Here is a 24,063-nt window from a genome sequence, read left to right on the forward strand (position 1 = left end):
GCCGACAATTTCTGTCAAAATTCAATCCCGGCACTGAAAGGAGTCACAGTATCTATGAAATCAGAAACCATCTGGTTCGTGTATAGACAGCCTTCAGTGTGGATACAGCACTTAAACAATTCTTAGATATGTAAAGTGCTTTCACACACTTCACATTGTTGGCAAGGGATCAAGAGCCTTTGGAAAATGGAGAATCATTTACATCAGTTTTATTTTCTAATGGCCGCAGAATAAACATTCATTCTTCTAAATGCGCCTCTATCATGCTCTCAATCTTGTTGACATTTTTTCAAGTCCATCTTAATACAACACTGACATGTCCATATAGGCATTTGAGCAGTTTTGGTTGCTGTGATAGTAGTGGCCATGAAGAGATCACTTCCTGATGCAATTTCAATGTCCACAGTTCTCGTTGTGCGCAAAAAATAAGCTACCATGAGGCTTCCGCAGTCTGATTTAGACAAATTAAGTGTGCATCCTCCAAGGTTACTCTCTTTTTAGTGCCCTCTGTGTTACTACTGTGAAGTAGTAACACAGAGCTAATTTGTACCAAAAAGTCTAATGACACAAGACTATACTCACTTGATTTGTGTAACTCAGCTTCATTATAGCTTCAGCTGAATGAACTGTCGGATCCAATTTTGCACTAAATGGGGAGGAGGATCAATCACAGAAACCAAATGCTGATTTAATGTACCTTTGGGTATGTGAGTATTGTTTTAATTTGGACAATGACAAACCTGTCCTTTAAGGAACAACATGTCCACATCTACACAATGTCTCATTTAAGCGCCCTTGAGGGAATCATTATCTGTCTTTTTCACTGTCCATGGTGCTGAAGAAGGTGACCAGCTGCCTCAGAAAAAAACAGTGAGTGGAACCCTGCCTCAATGTATGAGACAACAACAAATACAGCATCTCTAGTGTTCTTGAGCTAGACATGGTCTCCGCTCGCTTAATTTACCTGAGTTACAAACATTTCATCTGAATGACTACTTCAGCTGACATGGTGTTAAAAGGGCGCTGCTGTCCATTAAAGAAAACATATGGAAACCTACCTGAGACCTATGAGGCATTTTGAATGTGTTTAACCACAGCATGTCTGTAATATTCATTTACATTGGCGTCTCTAGAGCGAGTTTATCGAGACCTTAAAGCACTTTTCACGTTTGTAATCCCCCGTGGTCCCTGTAAAGGTATAGCAAACAAAATACTCAATATTTTCTGTATTGATATTCTTAACAGCTAGAGGCTGACATGAAAGAATGTAGCTAAGTAGCGTCTACAGGTAATTCAAAATCAGAAATAAAGAGACGACGGGTGTCGGGCGATACCTACCCGAGGGGGCCGCGGCAGCTGTCGCCATGTTGATGATGTCTCCGCGTAATCTCAGGCACTCTGAAAATCGACACTTTTTGTGTTTGTCACAGACGAGAGCCTGTTGAATTGGCAGCGGCTGTCATGTCTTCCTCCCTCCCTCCGCCCTACGCCACCAGCAGCACGACGACGACACCCAGGAGCATCAAAAAGAACAAGAAAGGCAAAGGCACGTACACACCGGTGAGCGACCGACCGACCGACCGAGGTTGAGGCTTTTTTTTTATCGCTTCAGCGGCAACAGCCACCCATCATCATCCCCTGGAAACCAGTGGTGCCCAAACTGAGGGCCTGGGGCCACATGGGGTCCTTGAACTGTGGTGAAATGGCTCCAAGCTAATCTAGGATTTAATGTCCTATTGTATTATAGTTGTCTCATTACTTCCATATTACACAATTAATACTAGACCAACACCTTAAGTGCCCTGCTAGGGTCAAACACTTCTCAAATGGGAAATAGCCTATATGTACAAACTGTAGCCTAAGTGTAATTGGGCTCACTGACGTCGAAGTCCCATCACCCCTGAATGGGTCTCAATCAGTCTGAATGAGTCTGGGCGTGTCCTTGACAGATGTGTCTAGCCTATTGCTTGTAATCAATCCCATTAATAGAGAACAACTGGTTTACCAGAAAAATAAATAAACCTTTGTTTTTCTCACCTCGTCCGGTGGTATAATTATCAAACATCTGTAAATGTTATGTTATGAATATGAAACATTTTCACAGGAAGTGGACCTGAGGGCTATTCCCCCCCAGCATGTCGGAGTTGCTAATATTTTAAGGCCATTTGTTTTTTAGTTTTCACGCCGTGGAGGTCGTTCATTTTGTTCGTTTGGAAATGAAGAGAAATGTACCCCTTGTGCTAAGACAGTCCATAACTGAGCTACAGTATTGTCAGCCAATTAGAAACAGCACCAGTGAAATGGTAGCCTCTGTGAAGTTAAGACTACATTTCGGTGTATTAAAACGATATTTATATACGATATAAGAGGGATATACCTTTTAAATAGCCTATATAGGCTATATGTTATACTATGGTATGGGCATAACACAAGCCCAATTAGCGGATAAATATTTAAGATAGAATATAAGAAAATATTACAAATTCCTAGGCTGTACGTTGTTTATATGGCATCTAATTCACACAAAAGCCATCAGGGTGCTTAAATTATGAAAAAAACACAAATCCGACTATATTTCAGCTGAAGTGAACTATCGTATCAACAAGGCTGTGATACCCTTCTCCAAAGATCTGGATACTCACCACCATTACGGTGCCCAGAGGGTGGGGACCCTGATAGTAGATCCCATATCCGAAAGAATAATCCTTTATTTAAGCGGATAGCCTGTCAATTTCAGATTTAAACGCGTACGACACGTGAAATCCCGTTTGAGGGTTGATGGATTATCATTTAATAAGCGCTCCTTTGATTTTTTTTTTTTAGCCGCCCTTGCTTGCCATGATAAAATCAATCCGGGCTTCCGGTTGGTTAGGCTTCATCACAGGCTGGGAATGGATGTCCTTATAGCTGTGACTGTCGTAAATTGGCTTGAATGTAGGCTACACTGCACTTCCAGAAAAATCCCAATTGACGGAGAGGGACAGCAACCTGTTGTTAGTTGTTACAGGACAGACATAAATTACACGAAACCTTCGTATTATTATTTGTAAAGCAGATTGGATAAGGAATAGCCTACTTAATATTTAATTGTATTAATTCATAATGATTTCGATAAGGCTATAGTTTTATTTTGGTAGCTGATTGTCCTATCACTTCCTTAAATTTTTTTTATCCTTAGTTATAAGTTTCATCCTTTATATAAAATCACTGTTCTTATTCAGTTTCATTTAAAAGTTGCCTACATTAGACCCACAGCTATATTACAGTTGTTTTGTTACAGAGAATAGCGTACATTGCTTTATACAAGCTCTTTCAGCATTTATAGGCTACGTGGAATAATGGAAATCAAACCTATTATTATTTAATTTCTATAAGATTCAATTAAATTAAATTCAAATAACTTTATTTGTCCCTGATGGGCAATTAAGAGACACACAAAGAGTAGCACATAAAAGGACAGTTCACAGACAAGGTACAAATAGCCTATGAATAAATATTTAAATAAATACATGGTAATGCATTGCATAATGCTGTGCATTCTAAAGTTCTAATCTGTAGATATTGTATTGGCAGCACAAACAATGTGAACTTTATAGACTACTGACAATTTGGCTTACATGAAGGCGGATATTGAGGTGTCAGGCAGCTGGCATGTGCTCACGTGGAGAACACATTGGGGTGCAGACATCAGTATACTGTACTCCCTCAGATTTTTTTTTCTTGTCAATTCATGCCATCTGCTGGACAGTCGGTAAAGTTACACCCAAACATGGTTACACAACGCCTACATTATGGAATAAAAGTTGTTCTCTTCTGTAGTTGGGAGTAGAATCGAGCTCTGTGAAATGGTCACAGGAGTTTATAGAAAACACAGAAGGTGGACAAACTGTTACCTCCACGACGGGGAGCACAGCCACCAATATAAACAACTATATAGATACTTTACATGAATTTATTGCATAGTTGAGTGATCCAAAATATGTAGATTAGATTTGGGAAGTGAAAAAGAAGCTAAACAGAGACACAGTCAGTATAGGTGGACACACCCGTAAGCTTGATGTAGCGTGTCACTCTCACATGGGCGCTCCTGGTTTCACTTCATCATGTGAACATAATAGACAACTCCTACACACTTTTACAAGCAGGCCTTTCTGGAGTTCTCATGTATTGTTTTACTGCTTTCCTAATTCAAATCGCGCTAAACCCAGTCTTCTTGTTGTCAGAGCTGCACAAACCCATAGAGGACAGATGTTTAATGGGTCTATAAGAATTTTACAAAGCATTCTAACTATATATAACACTTTAAAATAGGTCCTTGTAACTGTACGGTAGCAAATTAAGCCTTCAAATACTCTGGTTTGACAGCCAGTGTACTTGCAATTGTGTGGTCAACCCAAATTATACAAATTTGACTGCATGTGTGTGCATGCTCAACTCTAAGAAAATGAGATTTAAGGACATCACTTGAAAATGTTAAATGAATATTTATGGTTTATAGTCAGCAGAATTAAAATATAAAATACTGCTAAGAACACATTTAGAGCTACAATATATACAGTGTTTCCCTGGTTATATTCCACCAGTTAAACAATGTTTCCAAAGCTGAGTACAGCTTCTTGGCAGCCCTCTGTGAGTTTGCTGTTTCATTAGAAGCAAAGTGATGAATTTAGAAGCCTTGGTCAAACAGTGGGATGTCAGAATTAGGTTGTATGTCAAAGGAATGCTTCCATTTGGCATTTGACATATTTAGCCCTTTGTTTCTGGCGGTTGGAAAACAGCAAAAACACACAGTTGAAGAGTTTGTGTATGTTCAGACTGAATGTAGATTGTACAGTACACATACAAGTTTACATAATCCTACACATGAATGTAAACATTGAATGCTAAAAGGATAACACAGGGAAATGAATTCATATTGTTGCCATTTTGATTTCCTTTGACAGAAAAAATACAGCTTGTCAGTGTCACGCCATCGCACTTAGCTGGTCCCTGGTGGCGGGTAGCTTGCTATAGGCCTGAGCTAAATCTATCCCTGTTCTCAAGTGGGTGCATTTGTCCGGGCCTTCTTCCATTTCACAACATGATAAGTGATGAGACAGAGAGACAGACTGGATAGTGTGACTAACAGGCTTTCTGTTCATCTGTTAGTCATCAAAAGAAGTTCATTAACCTAGACAGTTACACTGGGATCTGTTTACTGCAGCCAGCTACGGTAGAATCCCACTAACAGACTTCACAATGAGATTACAAGATTACAGCGTGAACATGTGTTCCTTGTGCTTAATTTGATTAAAACTCCCACTTAACTACCTGCTATACTGCTCACTTACTGTACGCACATGAATCAATAGCTTTGCATGACACTGCAGTCTTCCCCATAGCTTGAACAACTTTATTTTCAAGTTAACTGACTTAATCACTAAAAAAGAAATGAAAAGGCCCATATCTTATCTTTCTTTGAATTTTTTTATTTTCAAGTTAACTGACTTAATAACTATACTATACAATATCTATATCTCTATATGGTTGCAAGCTAAAAAAATAAAATAAAAAAAGAACGCGATTACATGATCCATACTTCTCAGATAGTTTTATTTGAATACATTGTTTTGGGCCTGAAGAGGACAAATTAGCCAGTGGTTCACAAGAAGAAGAAAAAAAAGCAAATAATGTTATTGTCTTGACCCCTTAAATGTATATCATGACCACTTATGTCTCAACACCCAGGTTTGGGACGTTTATCTGTGTTTTAAGCCCCCAACGTCTCCTTCCAGGCAGCGCTGCCTAGGATTAGGCAATGGTTAGGGTTAGGGTTAAGGTTAGGGAAAGGTGCCTTGACGTCAACGGTCGCAGCGCTGCCTGGAAGGAGACGTTGGGGGCTTAAAACACCATTGAGTGTTTGGCACCACTGTTTTAATGCATTCCAGGAGTTATTTTTTGGTCTACACCCCTCCCACAACTTGCCTCAACTACTACTCAATTAGTAATTTGTTACGCTTTGTTACAGAAAACATAGCTCAAATCACAGACGTTAACGTGAACATTTTGCTTGGTTAAACAAGAAGGTGGAGAGAGGGAATAGTGACAGACAGAGCTGAGCAGGAGCAAAAGAGTAGGATTTTCTAGTGGAGCAAAAACCGTCTTGTGCAAAACTGAAAGGCCGATATTGGCTGCATTTAATTCTGGAGGATATATTTCTGCTGCCTCTTTGATACATTTCTTGGTCCAACATTGTTGATTCAATGATGTAATTGTGCTGAAATTACTTGTATTTGCATGCTATACAGTATGATGGACTATAATATAGCTGATCAGCAATGTTAATGCCAGATTTTATAGAGAGGATCAGTAGTTTACATGGATTACAGGCCTTTTTACAAACTAAGTGGTACAGTATACTCTTTTAACACTGATGTAGTTTGGGAAGAGCTTTTCAAATTGCAGACTGGTTCACCAGGTTACCAGGCACATGTCAAACACAGACATGCAAAGTGATGTCACATGACTGGGCAGGGCCAATAGGTGTGGTAGCTTGTCTGCTAAACAGGGATTACATGGGCACGGACCTCTCTCTTCCTCAACATCCCTCCTCCTACCACTTCATAATACAGAAGAGAAAGTTGAAAGAGAATGGGAAGAATCTGTAGAGACAGGTACGTGTTAAATGGCTATTGATGCATTTATAATCAATTAAGAGTTTCTGAATGTTGTTAGAACAGAGAGACGCGGCCTTTTAAAAGCACTAATCCCTCTTACTCAAGACACAGTGTAAGCTTATTTGGAACTGAGCATTACTGCTTCAACAACATGGCTGAAACAGACAGGGGCTGCATGGATCTTGTCCTGTATGAGTACAGATACATTGTCTGTGGATAAAAATGGCTTTTTTATGGCGTCATTGTAGTTTTAATCTAATAGATGTTAACTATAGACCAGGCTCAGTTTATCAGAAAAATATGAAGATTATTTCTGTCAACAGACCAATGATCATTGTGTTGATATAGTCTACTGTACTTTTGGAAGAAACTATATATTAACGTAGCTTACTTTAATACTTGTATTTAGCATGAATAGTAAGAAAAATGAATAGGAACAAATACATGAATACATTAACGAGAAAAACAAATAGTCAATTAACAGCTAAATAATAGGCTAATAAATGATTACGGTTGTGTGCATTTCATAATGTAAGACTGACACATGTGTAACATATTCATTTTAAATGTAGCTGGGATACTATGCATTCAATCAACAAGTGAATATATAATTTAATATGTACGTCAAGTTTGGTTTATTTCAGCACTGTATTTTCCTCTATGGATGCGCGCGTGACAGTGGCCCGCGCGCATCCGTGTTGATGAACAGATACACGCAGCTGTTTTGTTTGCACGCTCCAGTGAACTCCTAGTTTAAAATACACCAAGGGCGTTGGCTTTAATCAAACTGTTTAAAGAGGATGTTCCTGTGTAATGTTAAAGAACCACAGAAGGTCAAAGGTGAAGACAGAGAGTGGTTAAATTCCTGGAGGGAGGCGAGGAGTGTCCTCCTACTTTATCGTAACAGCGCCGTCTCGGCTGTTGGAAGTTGCTCCGTAATTGTCAGGGAAACCCAGCACAAGTTGGGAACGTTGACATTCGTGGTTGTAGGCTAATTAAGGTTTCAACACTTTGGATATTTTTCTCTTCCATGTGGAAACATTTCGCTTGTTGGATTTGGACGGTCATGATGTTTAACGTTTGAGAAAGAGACTTTTCAGGTAACCGTTGACATTTGACGCAATATTTATTTGCCTAAGGGTTTGGCATTTCATAGCCTTGGAACGTGAATGCATAGCATATCCTTCAATGTTGAAAATAAAATGCAAGAGTTTATTTGGACCAATACTAAAAACAAAGATGTGGCACTCAGGTTTACTATTATAGTGGACGGTTTCTGTTCAGCAGAGCAATAGTTTTTTTATTTTTTTTTATTTGAGTAGACAGTGAATTAGAGCTGATCGATGATAACTCTTAGTCAGTGATTGATAATTGTTTAGTCTTAGATGTAAAGTTTGAAGCTAAGAGCCAGTGAGTCCTCACAAAAGTGAACATTTTCTGTTTTTATTCACCTTCTCTGATTGCAAACCTGAATATATTTGGGTTTTAAACTGTTAGTTGGACGAAACAAATAATCTGAATATGTCAATTTAGTCTTAGGAAAGTTCTTCTGGGAATTTTTTTTCCCCCTACAGTGAGATTTACAGGTCTATCTATGGGAATTAGAGTCAGGCCTTCAAATCTCATTCTTGGAATGTTTTAGAGCAGCTGTTAGACATTTCACACTGGCACCAACAGTCAGGAAACCCTGTCACTGACTGCATGGTGTTCCTGCAACGATGGCTTGAACACCCTCAACTCTCTTAGACATCATTTGGGTGTGTGAGGTAATATGAGCTAGGCTATGTTTTTTTTTTTTTCTGACACTGAAAAATGTAATTATTGAAATATTCTTTACTTTTCAGGCGGTTTACCTGACATTGGGAACAGATTCAGATCTGGAGAAGCTTTTAAATTCCCTTGAAGTCCATTGAGATGGATGAGCAGGCGAATCCATTGGAGAGAGACCACTCTCTGTCTGTAGTTCTGCCAGGGGGGCTGGAGAAGAGTGCCACAGTGCATGGAAGGTAGGACATATTACAAGTTTTTTTTTTTTTTCCTAGGCTGTATATAGATTTTGTACAGTTTTCACAGGTAAAGTTCCATGACCATAGGCATCTTTAATTCTTAAATTGGATGTTAATGCCACTTGTTTATGCCCTGGACCTGTCTTGGTCCAATGCTAGTTTAGAGTGCATTATGGGAAATGTAGGATCCAGTGTATTTGGAGCTTGACCCATATTAGAGGCTAAAATCAGGATCTCGGCCTCATCTGCATTGATTTTAATCGTCCTTTTTTCATCTTTTTTTAACCTTGTCTTGGCCTCAGCCACTATTACATATTGCGTGTGCAGATGGACAGATCTCTGTTGTTCTTAAATAAACTCCTGTAGAAAGATATTTAAATCTCTCTGGAGCATAGTTTTATGATAAGCTTGCACCTTTATACAATAACTTGAAGTGTGAATTTCCTGACATTAGAGAATCACAAGATATAGGTCTTTTTTTAATGGTCATTTCTTTTCCTTGACTTTTTTTCCTCCTTAATAGTAAACCAGTGATGGACCTACTGGTGACCCTTTGTGCAAGTTACCATCTGAATCCATCGGACTACACTGTTGAGGTTCTCTCGCCCAACAAGAACAACATCAGCTTCAAACCAAACTCTCCTATTGGCTCACTGGAGGCAGAGAAGATTGTTCTGAAGCCCAGAGGGATGGAGGAAAAGATCAGGAGGCCATACATGCCTGAGGTAAAAAAGACAGAAAGTTGTTTCTATTAACAAAAGCATAATTTAAACCATACCTAATGGGAAAGCTATATTTATTTTGGTGTATTTTAAGTTGACTTTCATTTCACAGTTGTATAAGATAAATAGAAGTTAGTTATAGTTTTATTTTATTTATTTTATTTCTGTGTCATGCCAAACATTTGCCTCCATCCCATATGGGATTACAAGACATCACCATTCTATTTAACATACATCTTCTTAGCTCTCATATACAAATCATGTGGAGAAATACATGAATTCTTTTGAAGAAACAACTCGCACTCCAAACCAATTCTTCTGTGCAGGTGCTTTGAATGATAACATCAACTTAGAAAGAAAGGAAAAAATTGAGATACTGTTGATGATGGTCCGGAGGGACCGAAACGTTAGTTTTTCTAAATAAAAAGTGTTGCTATAGCGAGAGCAGAGTGCGGGATTTTATTCCTTTCTCATGAGAAATACATGAATAACAGGAAGAAGAAAAAAATGAAGGAAAATATGAAAAAAGACCAAGACCGTATACAAACAAATCATCTCGGTAAAGAGCTTCTCTTTTTCAAGTAGAAAACGTTTCTTTGCAGGCATCTGTGCGTCTGTTGATCAACTACAATAAGTCCCATAAGGCCGTGGTGCGGGTGAATCCCAGAGTGCCCCTCGAGATGCTGCTGCCAGTCATGTGTGACAAGTGTGAGTTTCAAGTAGAAACGACCATCTTACTGAGAGACTCTCAGTGCCAAGAGCCGCTGGACCTGACCAAGACCTTAAATGAGCACGGACTGAGGGAAGTGTTTGCCAGAGACACAGCTGGCCACCAACACAAGCCCACGACACCTGAAGCAGGTATGTTAGAGGACACATTGATATGAAAGCTTCTGTTCCCATACACGATACCAGGGAAATCTGTCTGTCTGTCTGTCTGTCTGTCTGTCTGTGAAATGGATATATATATATATATATATATATATATATATATATACACCCCCCCTCCTGAATATTTCCAAAACAAATGAAATCAATCACAAGTCCTCAGGATTCTTACTGTAATGAGACGCTGCTGACAGTACCCAAAATGGCACTACAAAGTTTAGTATTTAGGAGGGCTGCACAATTAATCTCAATATTATCGAAATCACAATATGGATTATTGCAATATCCAAACCGCAGGGGTTTGCGTAATATTTGTTAAAGGCAAAATATGTGTTAAACTACAAATCGTATCCTACAGACTAAAGAAAAAAAAAACTTTAATCACACTATAATCATTTACATTTTTTAAAATGTAACATTGTTCACTGAAAATTAGAATAATGATACAAATGATAGTTACATATTTTTCTCATATCGTGCAGCCCTAGTTTTTAGCTTAATTTTGTAATTGTGGTGCTCTGACAAAACACAGAGGTCATCATAGCTTATTTGAAATGTTTAGAAGATGTTTAATTTCTACAGAATACCTACTCCTATATACTGTGTATATACATAGATATATCTGTCAATACTGTTCAATCTGACCTGATAATGGTTTTGTTTTCTGTCTGAAACAGCTGTCATGCCAACAGCGGTCATCCCACCACCTCCACTACAAGGTAACACATTCATTCACAGTCTCAGTATTATTCAGCCTTTCTGCTTCATACCGATCAAGATCTTTTATTTGTTACATAGACCTGCCAAAGAAGGAAAAGAAACCAAAGGACAACACAGGATTCCTCAGCTTATTCAGAAGGAAGAAAAGACCAGAAATGGTACAGTATGCTGTCAGCTTGTGGGAGCTGTGTGAATCTACACTGTATTTTCGTAAACCTTCTCTTCGCTTGGGAACAAATATTTTATATTTCTCTCTTTTGTAGGAAGGGGCAATGAGTGCCCCAGCTTCTCCTGGGTGCAACAAACCAGTGGGAGTCAGAATGAATGTGCAGGGTGTTTCCACTTCTACCACCCTGCCAACAGATATGCCCAAGAAGAGACGAGCCCCTCAGCCGCCCATGGGTGCATCCCAGAGCGTCCCAAACAACCTCACCACCTGTCACCTAGGAGGATCACAGGTGGGTCGGCGGTAGGGAGTGAAGTCTTCTATTCTTGTTGTTGTTCTTCCTCTTGTTTTCCTACTTCCTCCCTCCATTTCTGTTTGCAAATCTAGGCTAAAGACACATTTTTATTTACTGGCCTTTTAAACACACAAATCTTTCAATTTGTTATCATGTCTATAATTCTGTAATTTGTTAATTGCCTCTTGTTGTTGTTATTGTCGTCGTTGGGATGTTCTTTTTGTGTTTTTCTTTCTATTTTTTATTCTTTCTATTTTTTATTTTTACATTTTAATGTTCCTTTATACAGCACCTTAGTGCTTCTTTTGTACAGCACTTTGGTCAGCTTAAGCTGTGTTTTGAATGTGCTCAAGAAATATTTACTTACTTACTTACCTCACTTCCACCAAGGCAAGGAAGTTTGTATTTTGTTGGTCTATTAGTCAGCAGAATATCTCAAACACTACATAATAGATTTCAATAAAATCAGATGGAAAATTAGAACATGGGGGAATTCTTTTTTTGTATTTATAACTCTCAATGTCTGTCAAACCATGAAAAAACACTGGAATAAATGTGATGTTACCTAAAGTCATTGTCTCTCTGTAGAGGTCTGCAGAATCCACCGTAAGGAGTACCAAGAGGAGGGCACCACCCCCTCCCTGTGCAAACAGCCAGCAGGAGCTGCAGGCCCACGCAGAGGTTAAAGGTAAAACCTTCGCTGATTATTGATGACCCTTGAGCTTTAGTGATTGAGATTTAAAAGAAGGGCTACTGGATGCTAGGGCATGCTTATTGTCTCACTGTTACTGTGCGATTTACTCCTTAGGTATTGAGATTTGGTATTGAATGACGAGGCATTTTTCGATACTCGATACTTTAGAGGCAATTCGGTCGGTGCCTAAAAAGTATTGAACTCGGTACCCAGCCCTACTGGATCCTGTGCTGGACACATTTTAATTTCAGTACGATTGAGATATGATTGAGATCTATTGGCTATTTAAAGGTAAACATTAGGGTCAGTACCATTTTTGATGATAATCAATGCAGAGTTCAAATTGACTGTCCTAATGCAAGGTGATCCCACGGGTGCGCTTTCTGTTTACTTTGCCATCTACTGGTGATTGTGAAGCCAGCATCATTGAAATAGCAGAGGATATGAAATATGCTGGTAGGATATTCCCAATTGACCTTTTACAGTATTTCAGTGGAAATCAAATGGGTTTAGAGTGGGGCGAATTCTTGTATCTGCCAAATCCTCACGGCTTCAGCCAGTGCCACGTGAGGTCAAGAGAGATTGAAGTTAAATCAAGATTAAAATGTCAACGCGGATACCCTCAAACAAGAAGATTTAGCAGTTAAATCCAGCACAAACCGCAGCTTTCATCAGTCGGGACAATTTAACCCTGTTCAGGGCAATTAAAGTGACCCGGTGAGCCTTGTTCATAGAACACTGGCTTCAGTCTGTTCCAAGATAATTCCCTCTATTGTCCAAGCTTTCATTCCCGTGCATTAGTCTGTCTGATACGCTTTCCCCACCTGGGTTCAGGTTTTCTCTTTCTACTGATTTGCTTTCACGACCTGAATGGACAATGACCGTTCTTTTTATTCGACGTAGGTTATTAGTGATCTGCAATTATGTGAGTAACACTTCATTGTGCACTCGGACGGCACAGGTTTAAAAAAAAAGGCAAAGTGAAAGAAAAGAGAAAAAGTTAAGTCTAAACTTTTAGTGTAGCAATTATCTGACGTAATTGCCCTCCGCAGTGTCAGTGTCTTAGTTCACTCCCTTGTTTTCTTTCAGCCATGATAGTGTAACACACTGCTGAGTTGGTATTAATCCTCGGCTAAAAAAAACAACTCCCAGCCAAGAGTTGATGATCACATTCTTGATCCTGTCCTCCCACACTTACATAATCATGGTCTGTGGAAGTTCGAAATAGCATTTTCACATTAGACCAGAGATCTTCAACAGGGGGTCCTCGAGCCCTAGGGGGTCCTTACAGTCACTGCTGGGGGGGCTCCCAAATTATTGTCAATTTTTGAAAGCCTTTTCAAACATTAAAAGGTCATAGTTCCAACATATTATTAGCAAATGTATAACTCCCCACTGATGATAGGCTTACTGGCCTATAGGTAAGGTAGTCACTAAGATAGCCACACACACATATAGTTAATCCTAAGGGTTCACTGTGCCACATGTATGTGTAACATTAAAAGATTATTTAAAAAGTCATGCCAATAATTATTTGAATAGCTTGGTATTCTATGCAAAGAAGGTATAAAGGCTTTAGGCCGCCCTACACATTATTGTAGGCCCAGTTTAATAAGCAACTTCATTTTATACAATATATGTAGTAGGGGGTCCCTGCTCTCTCTCTATTTCAGTGAAGGGGTCCTTGGCTTAAAAACCTTGAAGACCCCTGCATTAGACGTAAGACATTTTCTTTTATTGTTGTTCTCATACGTGATACTTTCTTACCAAACTGGCTTTTGCATCAGTATGGGACCCTGTAAACTGAGTTGTGACTGAGCCTTTTTCTCCTCCCTGCTTACAGACTCTGTGTTACCTGAAGGGGTTGATTGAGGGCTGCTGCTGCTGTCTCCTTTTCCTCTCCTCCTTCCACCATCCCTATTCCTCCTCTCCGTCCTCCTCCTGCGTTGGCCTCTTCTTCCTCCTTCCCATCTTAGTGGCTTTAATGGATGTCTGTCACTGTTGCCTGCTGCACTTAAATGCTATTTATTTGTCCTGTTTTTATTTTGTCTGCGTATTCTGCTCATCCTTTTGTCATTTCTTTGGGAAATTCTGTTACTTCTTTTGTCTTAAGTTTTTGTCCTTTTTTGTATGTTTTCCTTTCAATGGATTAGACTTTGTAAACTAACTGCTGTGCCTTTTACTTTAAAAACAGAAGCCAGATCAACATTAGTATTTGTTAAATGAATCAACTCTTTTGATACATATATAAGCAATTATAATTTTTCCAGACCCCTTTGTAAAATGATAAATGTTCTCTTTCCCAAAATTGTGTTTTATGTTACATGCTCATTTCTTTCTTTACTATACAGTTCCACCTATTGTATGTTAATGATTTAAGTATATTTATCTTTCCTTATGACTATGATTTACTTCTGATGATTTATTTAGACATTATGCTTTTTTCAAAATGTAATGTTTTACAATTTTATATGCAGGGTTTAGTCATAATTAATTAGTATTTCTCTTATTTAAATAAAATTGGGAGCAATTTAACTCTAATAACTTATTTCATTTTAAAAATGTTTTTAGGTCTAAAAGGGTTGAGGTTATAAAAAGAAAAGTTGAATTAACTCTGAGAATTGAGTCACATGTTCTTTTGTTACCTGTTTCTTATGTGTTTGGGGTATTTAAAGATAAATATTGCAGTTTATGGTGCAGAACTTCTATTGGAAATATAGCAATTTATTCAAAGGTACATTTCTTAAAGTTTCCTGTGAGGTTTCAACATTTTAAGACTTCATTGAAACCCTTAATTTGAATAATTCAGCCTTTCCTGTTTTTCCAGGGACTGTAGATTCCCTAAACACTGTGGAGGAGCTGAGTGAAACCGATGAGTCACACTCTGTAAACCTATCACTCGCCTCATCTTCATCACCCCATCCGTCGCATACACGGTCATTCTCATCCTCCTCACGTCCATCATTTGCTCATCTGCATAAAGTGGCTGATTCATATCTCCCTTCGTTTCGAGGGAAAGACTTATCTGACGCCCGCTGTGCTCTTGCTAAAGTCCTGACGTCCTCCATTTCCAAAGGAACCCTGACCAAACGTTTGAGGAACTCTGCCACCTTCCCAAAATCCTACAGTGGCTCTTCCTTTATGTCCATGACTCAGAGGTATTCTGATAACGGGGGTTTCTGTGCAGAACCTGAATCTGTTCTAACATCCAACCTCCCTACTGATCATGAGTGGGAGGATCCCGCACAGAGGAAAGGAATGACCACGTTCAAAGTGGTCCCCTTGAATAAACAGCAGTCCCATAATGCAGCACTCACCCCAGACCAGATAACAGTAGAAGATGACCCTGAGAGAGACGCTTCTCCTGAGGTCGGGAGAAATCTAACCGAGACTGAGGAGGATCCATGTTCTCCTGACACATCAGAGATTGAAGCACCTTTGCAAAGTCCAGAACCCTCTTCTGAGGACAGATCAGAGACTGAAACACCTTTGCAGAGTCCAGAACCCTCTTCTGAGGACAGATCAGAGACTGAAACACCTTTGCAGAGTCCAGAACCCTCTTCTGAGGACAGATCAGAGACTGAAACACCTTTGCAGAGTCCAGAACCTTTTTCTGAGGACAGATCAGAGACTGAAGCACCTTTGCAGAGTCCAGAACCCTCTTCTGAGGACAAGGCAGAGACTGAAGCACCTTTGCAGAGTCCAGAACCCTCTTCTGAGGACAGATCAGAGACTGAAGCACCTTTGCAGAGTCCAAAACCCTCTTCTGAGGACAAGGCAGAGACTGAAACACCTTTGCAGAGTCCAGAACCCTCTTCTGAGGACAAGGCAGAGACTGAAACACCTTTGCAGAGTCCAGAACCCTCTTCTGAGGACAAGGCAGAGACTGAAACACCTTTGCAGAGTCCAGAACCCTCTTCTGAGGACAGATCAGAGACTGAAGCACCTTTGCAGAGTCCAGAACCCTCTTCTGAGGACAAGGCAGAGACTGAAGCACCTTTGCAGAGTCCAGAACCCTCTTCTGAGGACAAGACAGAGACTGAAGCACCTTTGCAGAGTCCAGAACCCTCTTCTGAGGACAAGACAGAGACTGAAACACCTTTGCAGAGTCCAGAACCCTTTTCTGAAGAGATTGAGGCTTCTGACAGGCCAGCTTCTCTTCCACCTCCACATGATCCAGACTGTCGGGATAGTCCAGTCTCGCCTCTTTCTGACGTTGGGGACACGGTTCAAAAGCAGACGGAAAAGGAGGAACCTGAAGTCCCATGTGAGGCATCACTAGCAGCACCGTCAGACTGCAGTGATGGAGAACTCAGCATTGACGATCCGACCAACTCAGCTGACAAGACGGAGTGTCAGAGTCCCAGTGGACAGTCTGTCAGTTCAGACGTGGACCGTTGTGCTTCGTACACTGATGAGAAAGAAGTCAAGGAGGAAGTGGTACAAGAAGAGGAAGAAGAGGAGGACTTTTTCCCTCCCCCCCCTCCACTTGTCTTCTTTGATGAAGACATGGAGGCCATAGAGGAGAAGAGAGAAGATACTACAGCTTCCTCTCTGCCATCCAGATTTGCACAGGCGGTAGCAATGGCCGTGCAGAGGTCCCGTCTCCAGAGTCATGGCAAAGGTTTAGGCCCTCCGGCCCCCAGTGGTCCACACAGTACACTTCCCTCATCACCCAGGTCCACATACCAATATGGTGAGTACCACTGACCAGTTATTGTTATAGTTTTAATCATTATAGCTCTAGAGTCTAGTGCTGTAGCTTTGATGTGATACAAATACACAGCAGTCCACTAACACTAAAACAAAGTATCCAAAGAGATAATCTGCAAATTGTTGCTTATATATTATTATATACCTATATATTACCTATTTTCTCTAACAGCTTCTTACTAGAGCTGGGACAATATGCTTTTGTCCCGAATCGATTTATTCACAATACATGGGTGCCAATTCGATTTTTGTATTGCAATTTTCATTTATTGCGATTTGATAGCATTGAGCATTGAAATTATCTTTTTCTTCTTTAACAAAAACAAAAAGGCAAATTATACACTTCTAGAGACAATATATCATGGCACATTTCTCTTTCGAGGCATTTATTTCATTTGTAAGGAAGTACATAACATGTATTTTCTGCTTTCGGTCAGAAAACGGATACGATGTCGTCGCCGCCAGTGGTACCATATAAACAGAAAATATTTAGGTAAGACATTGGTAAAAAAGAAAAGAAATAAAAAACAATATGATTGCAAAAATCTTCGCAAAAGAAATCATGAATCCTACCGATTTTCAATTATTATTATTATTATTATTATTATTATTATTATTATTATTACTACTACTTACTGATGAAGGGTCCTACATTGACACAATTTGGGTTATGACAACAACAGAACATCATAATCATGTTCAGTAGAGCAGGAATAACTTTTAGTTGCATGCTTTTTATTCTTAGTGAAAGTTCACAGTACACACATAATTATTAGAAAGAAATTCTAACAGAAAAAGAGGAATTTTTTTGGCTTTCTTGGCATGGATACGAGCTGACATGGAGACACTGAATGCATAATGACAAGTATATTTCTGGACATTTGATGTCTGACTGTCCATGACTGTGTGTCCTGGGGCCCTTTTTTATTCCCTGCCTATAGAGGATAGATATGATGTAAATATGTCTCTGTTTTGAATCTCTCTCTGCTGCAGGTGCCTGACTGGCTTCCTCACACGTCTTTGAATAGAAGTCCTTGTTTAGGGTGAGGAATCAGAGCGAAGACACCAGTCTCAGCATGTGTTTAAATCCCTTAAACAAAATGTCAGCTGAATAATTTCTAAGACAAACTGCATCAGTTTTATGACAACAAGCAGCTGACTTGGTTTCTATGATTTATTTTTTATTTTTATTATCTCTTATTTTTGTGCAAGACACCTTGTTGTCTCATTTTATGTTGGACTTTATGTTCACATGTTGAACATAAACATTTTCTGTTGTCAAGTAAGCCAAATGTACAGGACATGAGTTGTTGAACTGACAATGTCCTGTTTTTTTTCTTTACTTCCTTTTGAATTTTCATTGAAGATGTGCCAAGGCCGGACACGCTGACGTGAGAGCTTTTTAGTTTTTGTTTGTGTAAAACAAAAGAAATGATGTACTCGCAATTATATGCTTATTCTATGTTTGTGCCGGAATTATTATTTTTTTTTTTTCCTGAGGGTGTACATTTGTATGCTTTAAGACATGAAGAATGCAGTAAAACTCATGAACTCAGTTTCAGACTGGTTTGTTGTTTAGTCACCAGGTGGCAGAAGAGCATTGTTCCTAAAAAAAAAAAAAAAAAAAAAAAAAAAAAGAATATCCTGACAATATCCATTTGTTTGGTCTTCTTTATCATATGAGTTCTGGTGGATGTATCACAAGTGACGCACTTTGTATATTTTTTAAAAGAACAAAAAACTGTAAATATTGTTTTCTAATTACTCAGGAGCATGAATGGACATAAAACCTTATTCTAATATTTAATTATCTTCTATTTAAATGTTTCCATCTCTGCCAAATCAATTTCAAGGAATAAAAAACTGTGCCTTATACTGTATAATTAATGGGGACATGAGAATTTTCTGCATTTCCAGCAACAACAAAAAAAAAAAAAACATCCTTGGAAGCATCCGTTTTATGCCAAGCATCTCAACACCTTCCTGAATAAACTCAGTCCACTTTGCTCACATGCACACACTGTTATGTCTTTAACGGACCCATACCTCAGGGCAATACTGCATAGCTATACTTGGGTGCCAAAAGAATTCGCACTACTATACGTATTGATCCAGCCCTGGCCTTGGAGGAACTGCAAGGAGCTATGCGAGGTAGAGACCTAGCCAGAATCGCCTGTGGCTAAAGCTCCATGTTTGCCAGGCCTGGACTGAGTGGGCTTGCTTCAAGACTTTCTTTCTCTCTCTAACATTCCTTGCTCCACCTGAGGAGAGATAGAGGGAGAGAAAGAGGACGGGTTGCTGGTGGATGATGGGAGGTGACCGTTGACCCTGTCGTGTTTCTGCGGCGCTCCCCCCGGAGGGGGCGCCCAGCCCTCAAGGGCACAGCCGTGTCACAATGCCGTTGTCATGGAGAATGCCATTACCGCCCCTAAGGGAGAGAGCCATGTCTAACGTTTTTCTCTTTTTTTTTTTTAAAAAAGTCTGTGGAAAAAGAAACACATGCTGGAGAGAAGCTCTTTTTCTGCCCAAAGCAATGATATCCAATGTAAGTGACAACTCTGGCATTATCCTTTTTAGCAGTGAAAGGTTGCATTTCAACCTGAGCAGCAAAGCTCATGAGTATGCAGACAAAAGAAAGCTGGATTTATAATGCGATTTAAAATGAAATGCTACTCTGTCATGTACATTTATGATCTAGCGCGTGGCACAAGACGCTTTCAGCACAGATGAACCTTTGAACAAAAACAGACGTCCACACAAAGAGGTTTTGTTGATTATTGTCTCAGGAGACGCGGTGGAGAGAGACGTGAACAAACATGGTATTCTGAACCGTGGAGGAAACTTGAGTCACATGAACACATCCTGGTTCAAACAAACAGATGAGGAGGCCGTGGTATGAATGCACCACCACTCAATGGATCACTCTTTTCATACACACCTGAACAAACATGGATCATTTGGCCACACCTACCCATGCTTTTTTTTACTCAAGCTCACGTTGTGTGTATATTATAGCCATGTATGAATATATATTTTCTATGTCCACATACTGTATAGCGTGCACTCATTTTACCAACATTTTAATCACCTTACCCGACCCATATTATAACCTCAAAATTAAATGAAAAACATATTTTTTTGACTGAGAAATAGAAATTACATAATAAATAAATAGATTAATAATAAATGATAATACATGAAAACAATAACATTGTATATTCAATAAAGAAAAGTACCGTTAGACAGCTATGTACCCGATTCCTTCCATTTCTTAGAAAAAAAAATACATACTTAAGAAAAAACGATTAGAAAACAAAAAAAAGGGAGGAAATTATTATTGTTATTATGTAGTCTAATGCATTCTGCTTATTGATATTTCCATACAAAGCATGTTAAAAAGATAGTTGTTGGGTTGATACTCCCAAGGAATATTAATCGTAATAATTTAGGGCACCAGGGTATTTCGATATTAAGTAAATGGCACAGAGTGGAAGTACCCACAACTGTGCAACAGCAGGACACTCCCAGTGCATTTGTAAAAAGAAAATGATGTAAGAGTTTGAAATCTATTAGTTGTTGAGCAGAATTTTTTTGTTCTATTGTTTAGCTTGTTGCAAACCATTTGAAAGTCAATGTCATTAGATCACCATTACAGATCTGGTGGAAAGTAAAAGACTATTGACGAATTGATTTCAATAGGAGTGCAATAAAGAAACCAGGAGTCGGATTCACAAAGATAGACTTTGACTATGGCTTCTGCATCTGTTGCACAAAGCTGTCCAGTTCTCAACTATGTTAAGACTCATTTGCCGTGAATTCTGGGTAAATTTAGAAAAAGTGATTAGTTTTTGTTTAAAACTTTTTTTTATTGAAAAAAAACTTGATTATTCGTCATATACAGTCATACAGTAAACTATAGTGTTCAATCTCTGCATTTAACCCATCCTAAGCATTAGGAGCAGTTTGACAGCCACATACCGTCCGGGGAGCAAACTTTGGGTGCAGTGTCTTGCTCAGGGACACTTTGATATGTGGCCGGAGGAGGCCAGGGGATCGAACCGCCAATCTTGTGGTTGAGGGCTGAGTTACAAGGATGTTTTACAAACAACGACAAACCACAAATTCATTTGGCGCCACTGGTCAGCAGTGTCTGATTGTTACCATGGAAGCATGGCCTTTACTTCGCCTGAGGTCAGGTTTAAAAAAAAAAAAGTCTTTATTTTCTTAAAGTCTAATCTTGATTAGACTCATTTAAAAGCCAAATTAATACTGGCTTTACAATACATACTAGTCTAACATCTCTTTGTGAAACCGGCCCTAGCCCTTTTACATCAAGAAGGCTCGTGGAGTTTAGAGGGAAGTTGTGAAAGTGAAGTAAGCGAAGCATTTCTTTGACAGATATATATATATATATATATATATATATATATATATATATAATAAAAAGTTTCCTGACGAATTGCATGGCATTAAGAAATCATTGAACCTTCTTATTCCTTTTGTCATCCCACTTATATGAGAAGACATGGATACCTTTAATACTCCACTGAGAAAAATTAAAATTCTACACTTATGACTTGGCCCACACACTGTAGCTCACTGCGAGTACACACACACACACACACACACACACACACACACACACACACACACACACACAAAACCACCAAGCTCAGATCAATAAAACAATAGCTGGCCCACACAAACAGCGGTAATACGCATTTATCATTTATTTATTCCTTCATCTCTTCATTCATCTCTATTTAGCTATCCATCAGACGCATCTGCCTTGTGGTTTGAAGATGCCCACGAGCTGGTAGAAGTCAGAATGTGATTATAAAACAGTGAGTAGGCCCGAGGCGTGCCTCACTGGATCCACTGTGTCTGCATGTGTGTCAGGGGCGCACATGTGCATTGTAGACTACTAATATATGTGTGTTTACATGGCACCTCCATGCTTGGCTAGAAATAATCAATAAATGAATCACCCAAAGCAGTGTAGCTCTCCACAGGCAGTGTGGTGCAGCTTAATGCTATTCTTTCCATTCACCTTGGGAATGGCATCCATCAGGCCTCCCCCCAAAGTGAGGTACGGCTGCCTAAAACATCAGCACTGCTTGAGGGGCTGCTTGGAAAGTGATGCAGGGAGAGCACAGTTGACCTCTCACCTCCTCCATGTTTGCGCTCACTTCCCTCCTCTTTGGCGGAGCGGCAAATCACATAGTTCCTGCCTCATTGGCATTGTCAGGCGCTTACAGTAGTGTTTATCTGCATTGTGCTTGTGGTTAACTGGTTCAAATGTTATGGAAATGATATTTACCTCTTTTTTGATCCTGTAAACTCCAAACAGGCAGGCCTTTTTTTCCCCTGGTTGAGGGAAGAAGGACTTAAAGAGGCGCTATAAATACAAACAACAGGAAAAAATAGATGTCCACAACTGAGCTGCATGGTAAAATCAATCACATTTGAAGGCTCTCTACTGCAACTGGAGCCTTTTAAATCATGATCCACTGTTGCTTGTACGCTAAAGGACATAGTGAAACATTTTTTTTTTTACACAAACCACAAAGTCAAGCCAGTTTGATTGATGATGCTTGGGAGCACTATATAAAATAAGCAACTAGGAACAAAAGCAGAAGCAGCGTTTTGATGGCTGAACGTACAGTAGACGGCCCCTGTTGCTCTGTGATAGATAGTGGACAAGCCCTATCTTTCTATCATTTTTCTTCATTCATTCCTTATCACTGAATCCTGAGAGAAGGGGAAAAAAATGTAACTCTTCTCTGTGATGAATGGTCGACGTCTCCGATTCAGTGCACTGACAAACTGACACAATCACCGCGGTTAATTTGTCACCGGGGGCTGTTGCTTGATCAAAACAGACGAGCCTGCCCTCTGGTTCTAGACAGTGAAACAAATGAGCACTTAAATGCTAAACAATGCATTTTTTCCTCCTTCTTATCCGTCACCCTTTGTGTATATCTCTGACTTGTTTTGCTGCTCAACTCTAATCACTCTAATGATCACACCAGTTGTCCATAATCTCACTGAGAACTTGCTTGTAATGAAGCTTTGACTGACAATGTAGTGCTGATTTAAAACCAAGAGGGGGCACAGTAATCCCTGCTTCATATCAGGGACATTGAGAATTACATTGGCTTTGATAGGAGTATTAAGACATAAGCCCGGGACAGTCAACAATGGTTGGTAAAGTTGTTGCAGATTAGGTTTTTACTTTTTTTTTGGCGTCAAGAATTATATTATCCAAACAGCTGTAATTACCTTGTGTTAATAATACATTTGTACATTTAGTTAGGAAGCTTTATTTTAAGGTCCTTGTATGTGATTAAGAGCCATGTGGGACTCCACTGCACCCCAAATTCTTTGTATAATATGTCAAACTCAGGCTTCTCCGCTGCTGGATCCAACTAAACTCAAATGTACCATGGTAACACATTATAAAACAGCATGCGATTTACAGGAAGAACCGGTATGTGGACTCTAATATAAAGTGTTGACTGTCAGCTCCTTTTTAGTAACACAATAAGAACAAGGCAGTTTTATGAAATGTTGACAATTTTCCCCATAATTTCTGTTTTGTTTCCCAGTACTGTACACTGTAAGTATTTCAAAAAATGACTTGAATGAATGTATTTCGCCTTTCCTTTAAAAATGTACAGCATCAGTAAGGACAAGTGAATGTTTTACCTGATTCACATAGCAAAATGACACCGTAAGTCATGGGCTGTATAATTAAGTGCTACCTTTTACAGTCTTATTTGCAAGCCTCTTGATGGAGCCGCAGCACTCAGCAGCGTTCCTTAAAAAAATACTAGACTTTTTGTTCTTCTCTTTCTGTTTTTTTGTCTGTCATTATTAATAATTCATCTCTTTTCCTGGATGCTAAAACAACAACAAACAGAACAACAGCTCAGATAATGTATTCAGTCAAAAGCTCATTGTCTAGGGGAGGAGGAGAGGGGACAGCGAAAGTGTGCACTGGAGTGAGACAAGAGAGCACCCCGACAGGGAGAGGCTCAATGTCACTCCGCAGCATGGCAGGAAGGAAGAAAAACAAACGCCAGAGGGGGAACAAAAAAAGAGAGGAAGATACAGTTTGTAAGTCATAAAAGCCCAATTAGAAGCATTAGTGTCCTCAAATGGAGGATTACAATGAATAATTTGTGACTGCAATTTTTTATG

The 24,063-nt window shown here is 39.4% G+C and overlaps 2 protein-coding genes across 5 annotated transcripts in view; one reads left to right on the forward strand and one right to left on the reverse strand.

Moving 5' to 3' along the window:
- Positions 1-2,896, reverse strand: part of scn1lab (sodium channel, voltage-gated, type I like, alpha b) — a 39,797-nt gene extending 36,901 nt beyond the window's left edge. The window contains exon 1 of the mRNA XM_031291620.2: positions 2,643-2,896. The gene's annotated coding sequence lies outside the window, so the exon portion shown is untranslated. The remainder of the gene's footprint in view (positions 1-2,642) is intronic.
- A 3,635-nt stretch (positions 2,897-6,531) lies between these two features.
- LOC116044753 (cordon-bleu protein-like 1) lies at positions 6,532-18,866 on the forward strand. 4 transcript variants are annotated; one of them, XM_035998733.1, is made up of 11 exons: positions 6,532-6,653; positions 8,501-8,662; positions 9,186-9,387; positions 9,987-10,245; positions 10,950-10,991; positions 11,071-11,150; positions 11,256-11,450; positions 12,042-12,141; positions 14,975-15,566; positions 15,771-16,843; positions 17,854-18,866. In XM_035998733.1, exons 2-11 carry the CDS (start codon positions 8,571-8,573, stop codon positions 17,859-17,861), a joined length of 2,643 nt encoding a protein of 880 aa, XP_035854626.1. In that variant the 5' UTR covers positions 6,532-6,653; positions 8,501-8,570; the 3' UTR covers positions 17,862-18,866. The 4 variants fall into 4 exon arrangements, with proteins under 4 accessions (XP_035854626.1, XP_031148065.1, XP_031148066.1 ...); XM_031292205.2 differs by having other exon boundaries at positions 14,975-16,843; XM_031292206.2 differs by lacking the exon at positions 6,532-6,653 and adding an exon at positions 7,375-7,756 and having other exon boundaries at positions 14,975-16,843.
- Positions 18,867-24,063: the final 5,197 nt, after the last annotated feature.

The sequence above is a fragment of the Sander lucioperca genome, chromosome 24, assembly GCF_008315115.2.
Source record: "Sander lucioperca isolate FBNREF2018 chromosome 24, SLUC_FBN_1.2, whole genome shotgun sequence".
Classification (NCBI taxonomy): Eukaryota; Metazoa; Chordata; class Actinopteri; order Perciformes; family Percidae; genus Sander; species Sander lucioperca.

Bases quoted from the DNA above. Each gene is read 5' to 3' on its own strand.
- LOC116044753 (XM_031292205.2), top strand. From the start codon at position 8,571: ATGGATGAGCAGGCGAATCCATTGGAGAGAGACCACTCTCTGTCTGTA. The intron at 10,992-11,070 runs GTAACACATTCA...TTTGTTACATAG, and splicing joins CCCACCACCTCCACTACAAG to ACCTGCCAAAGAAGGAAAAG. The intron at 11,451-12,041 runs GTGGGTCGGCGG...GTCTCTCTGTAG, and splicing joins GTCACCTAGGAGGATCACAG to AGGTCTGCAGAATCCACCGT.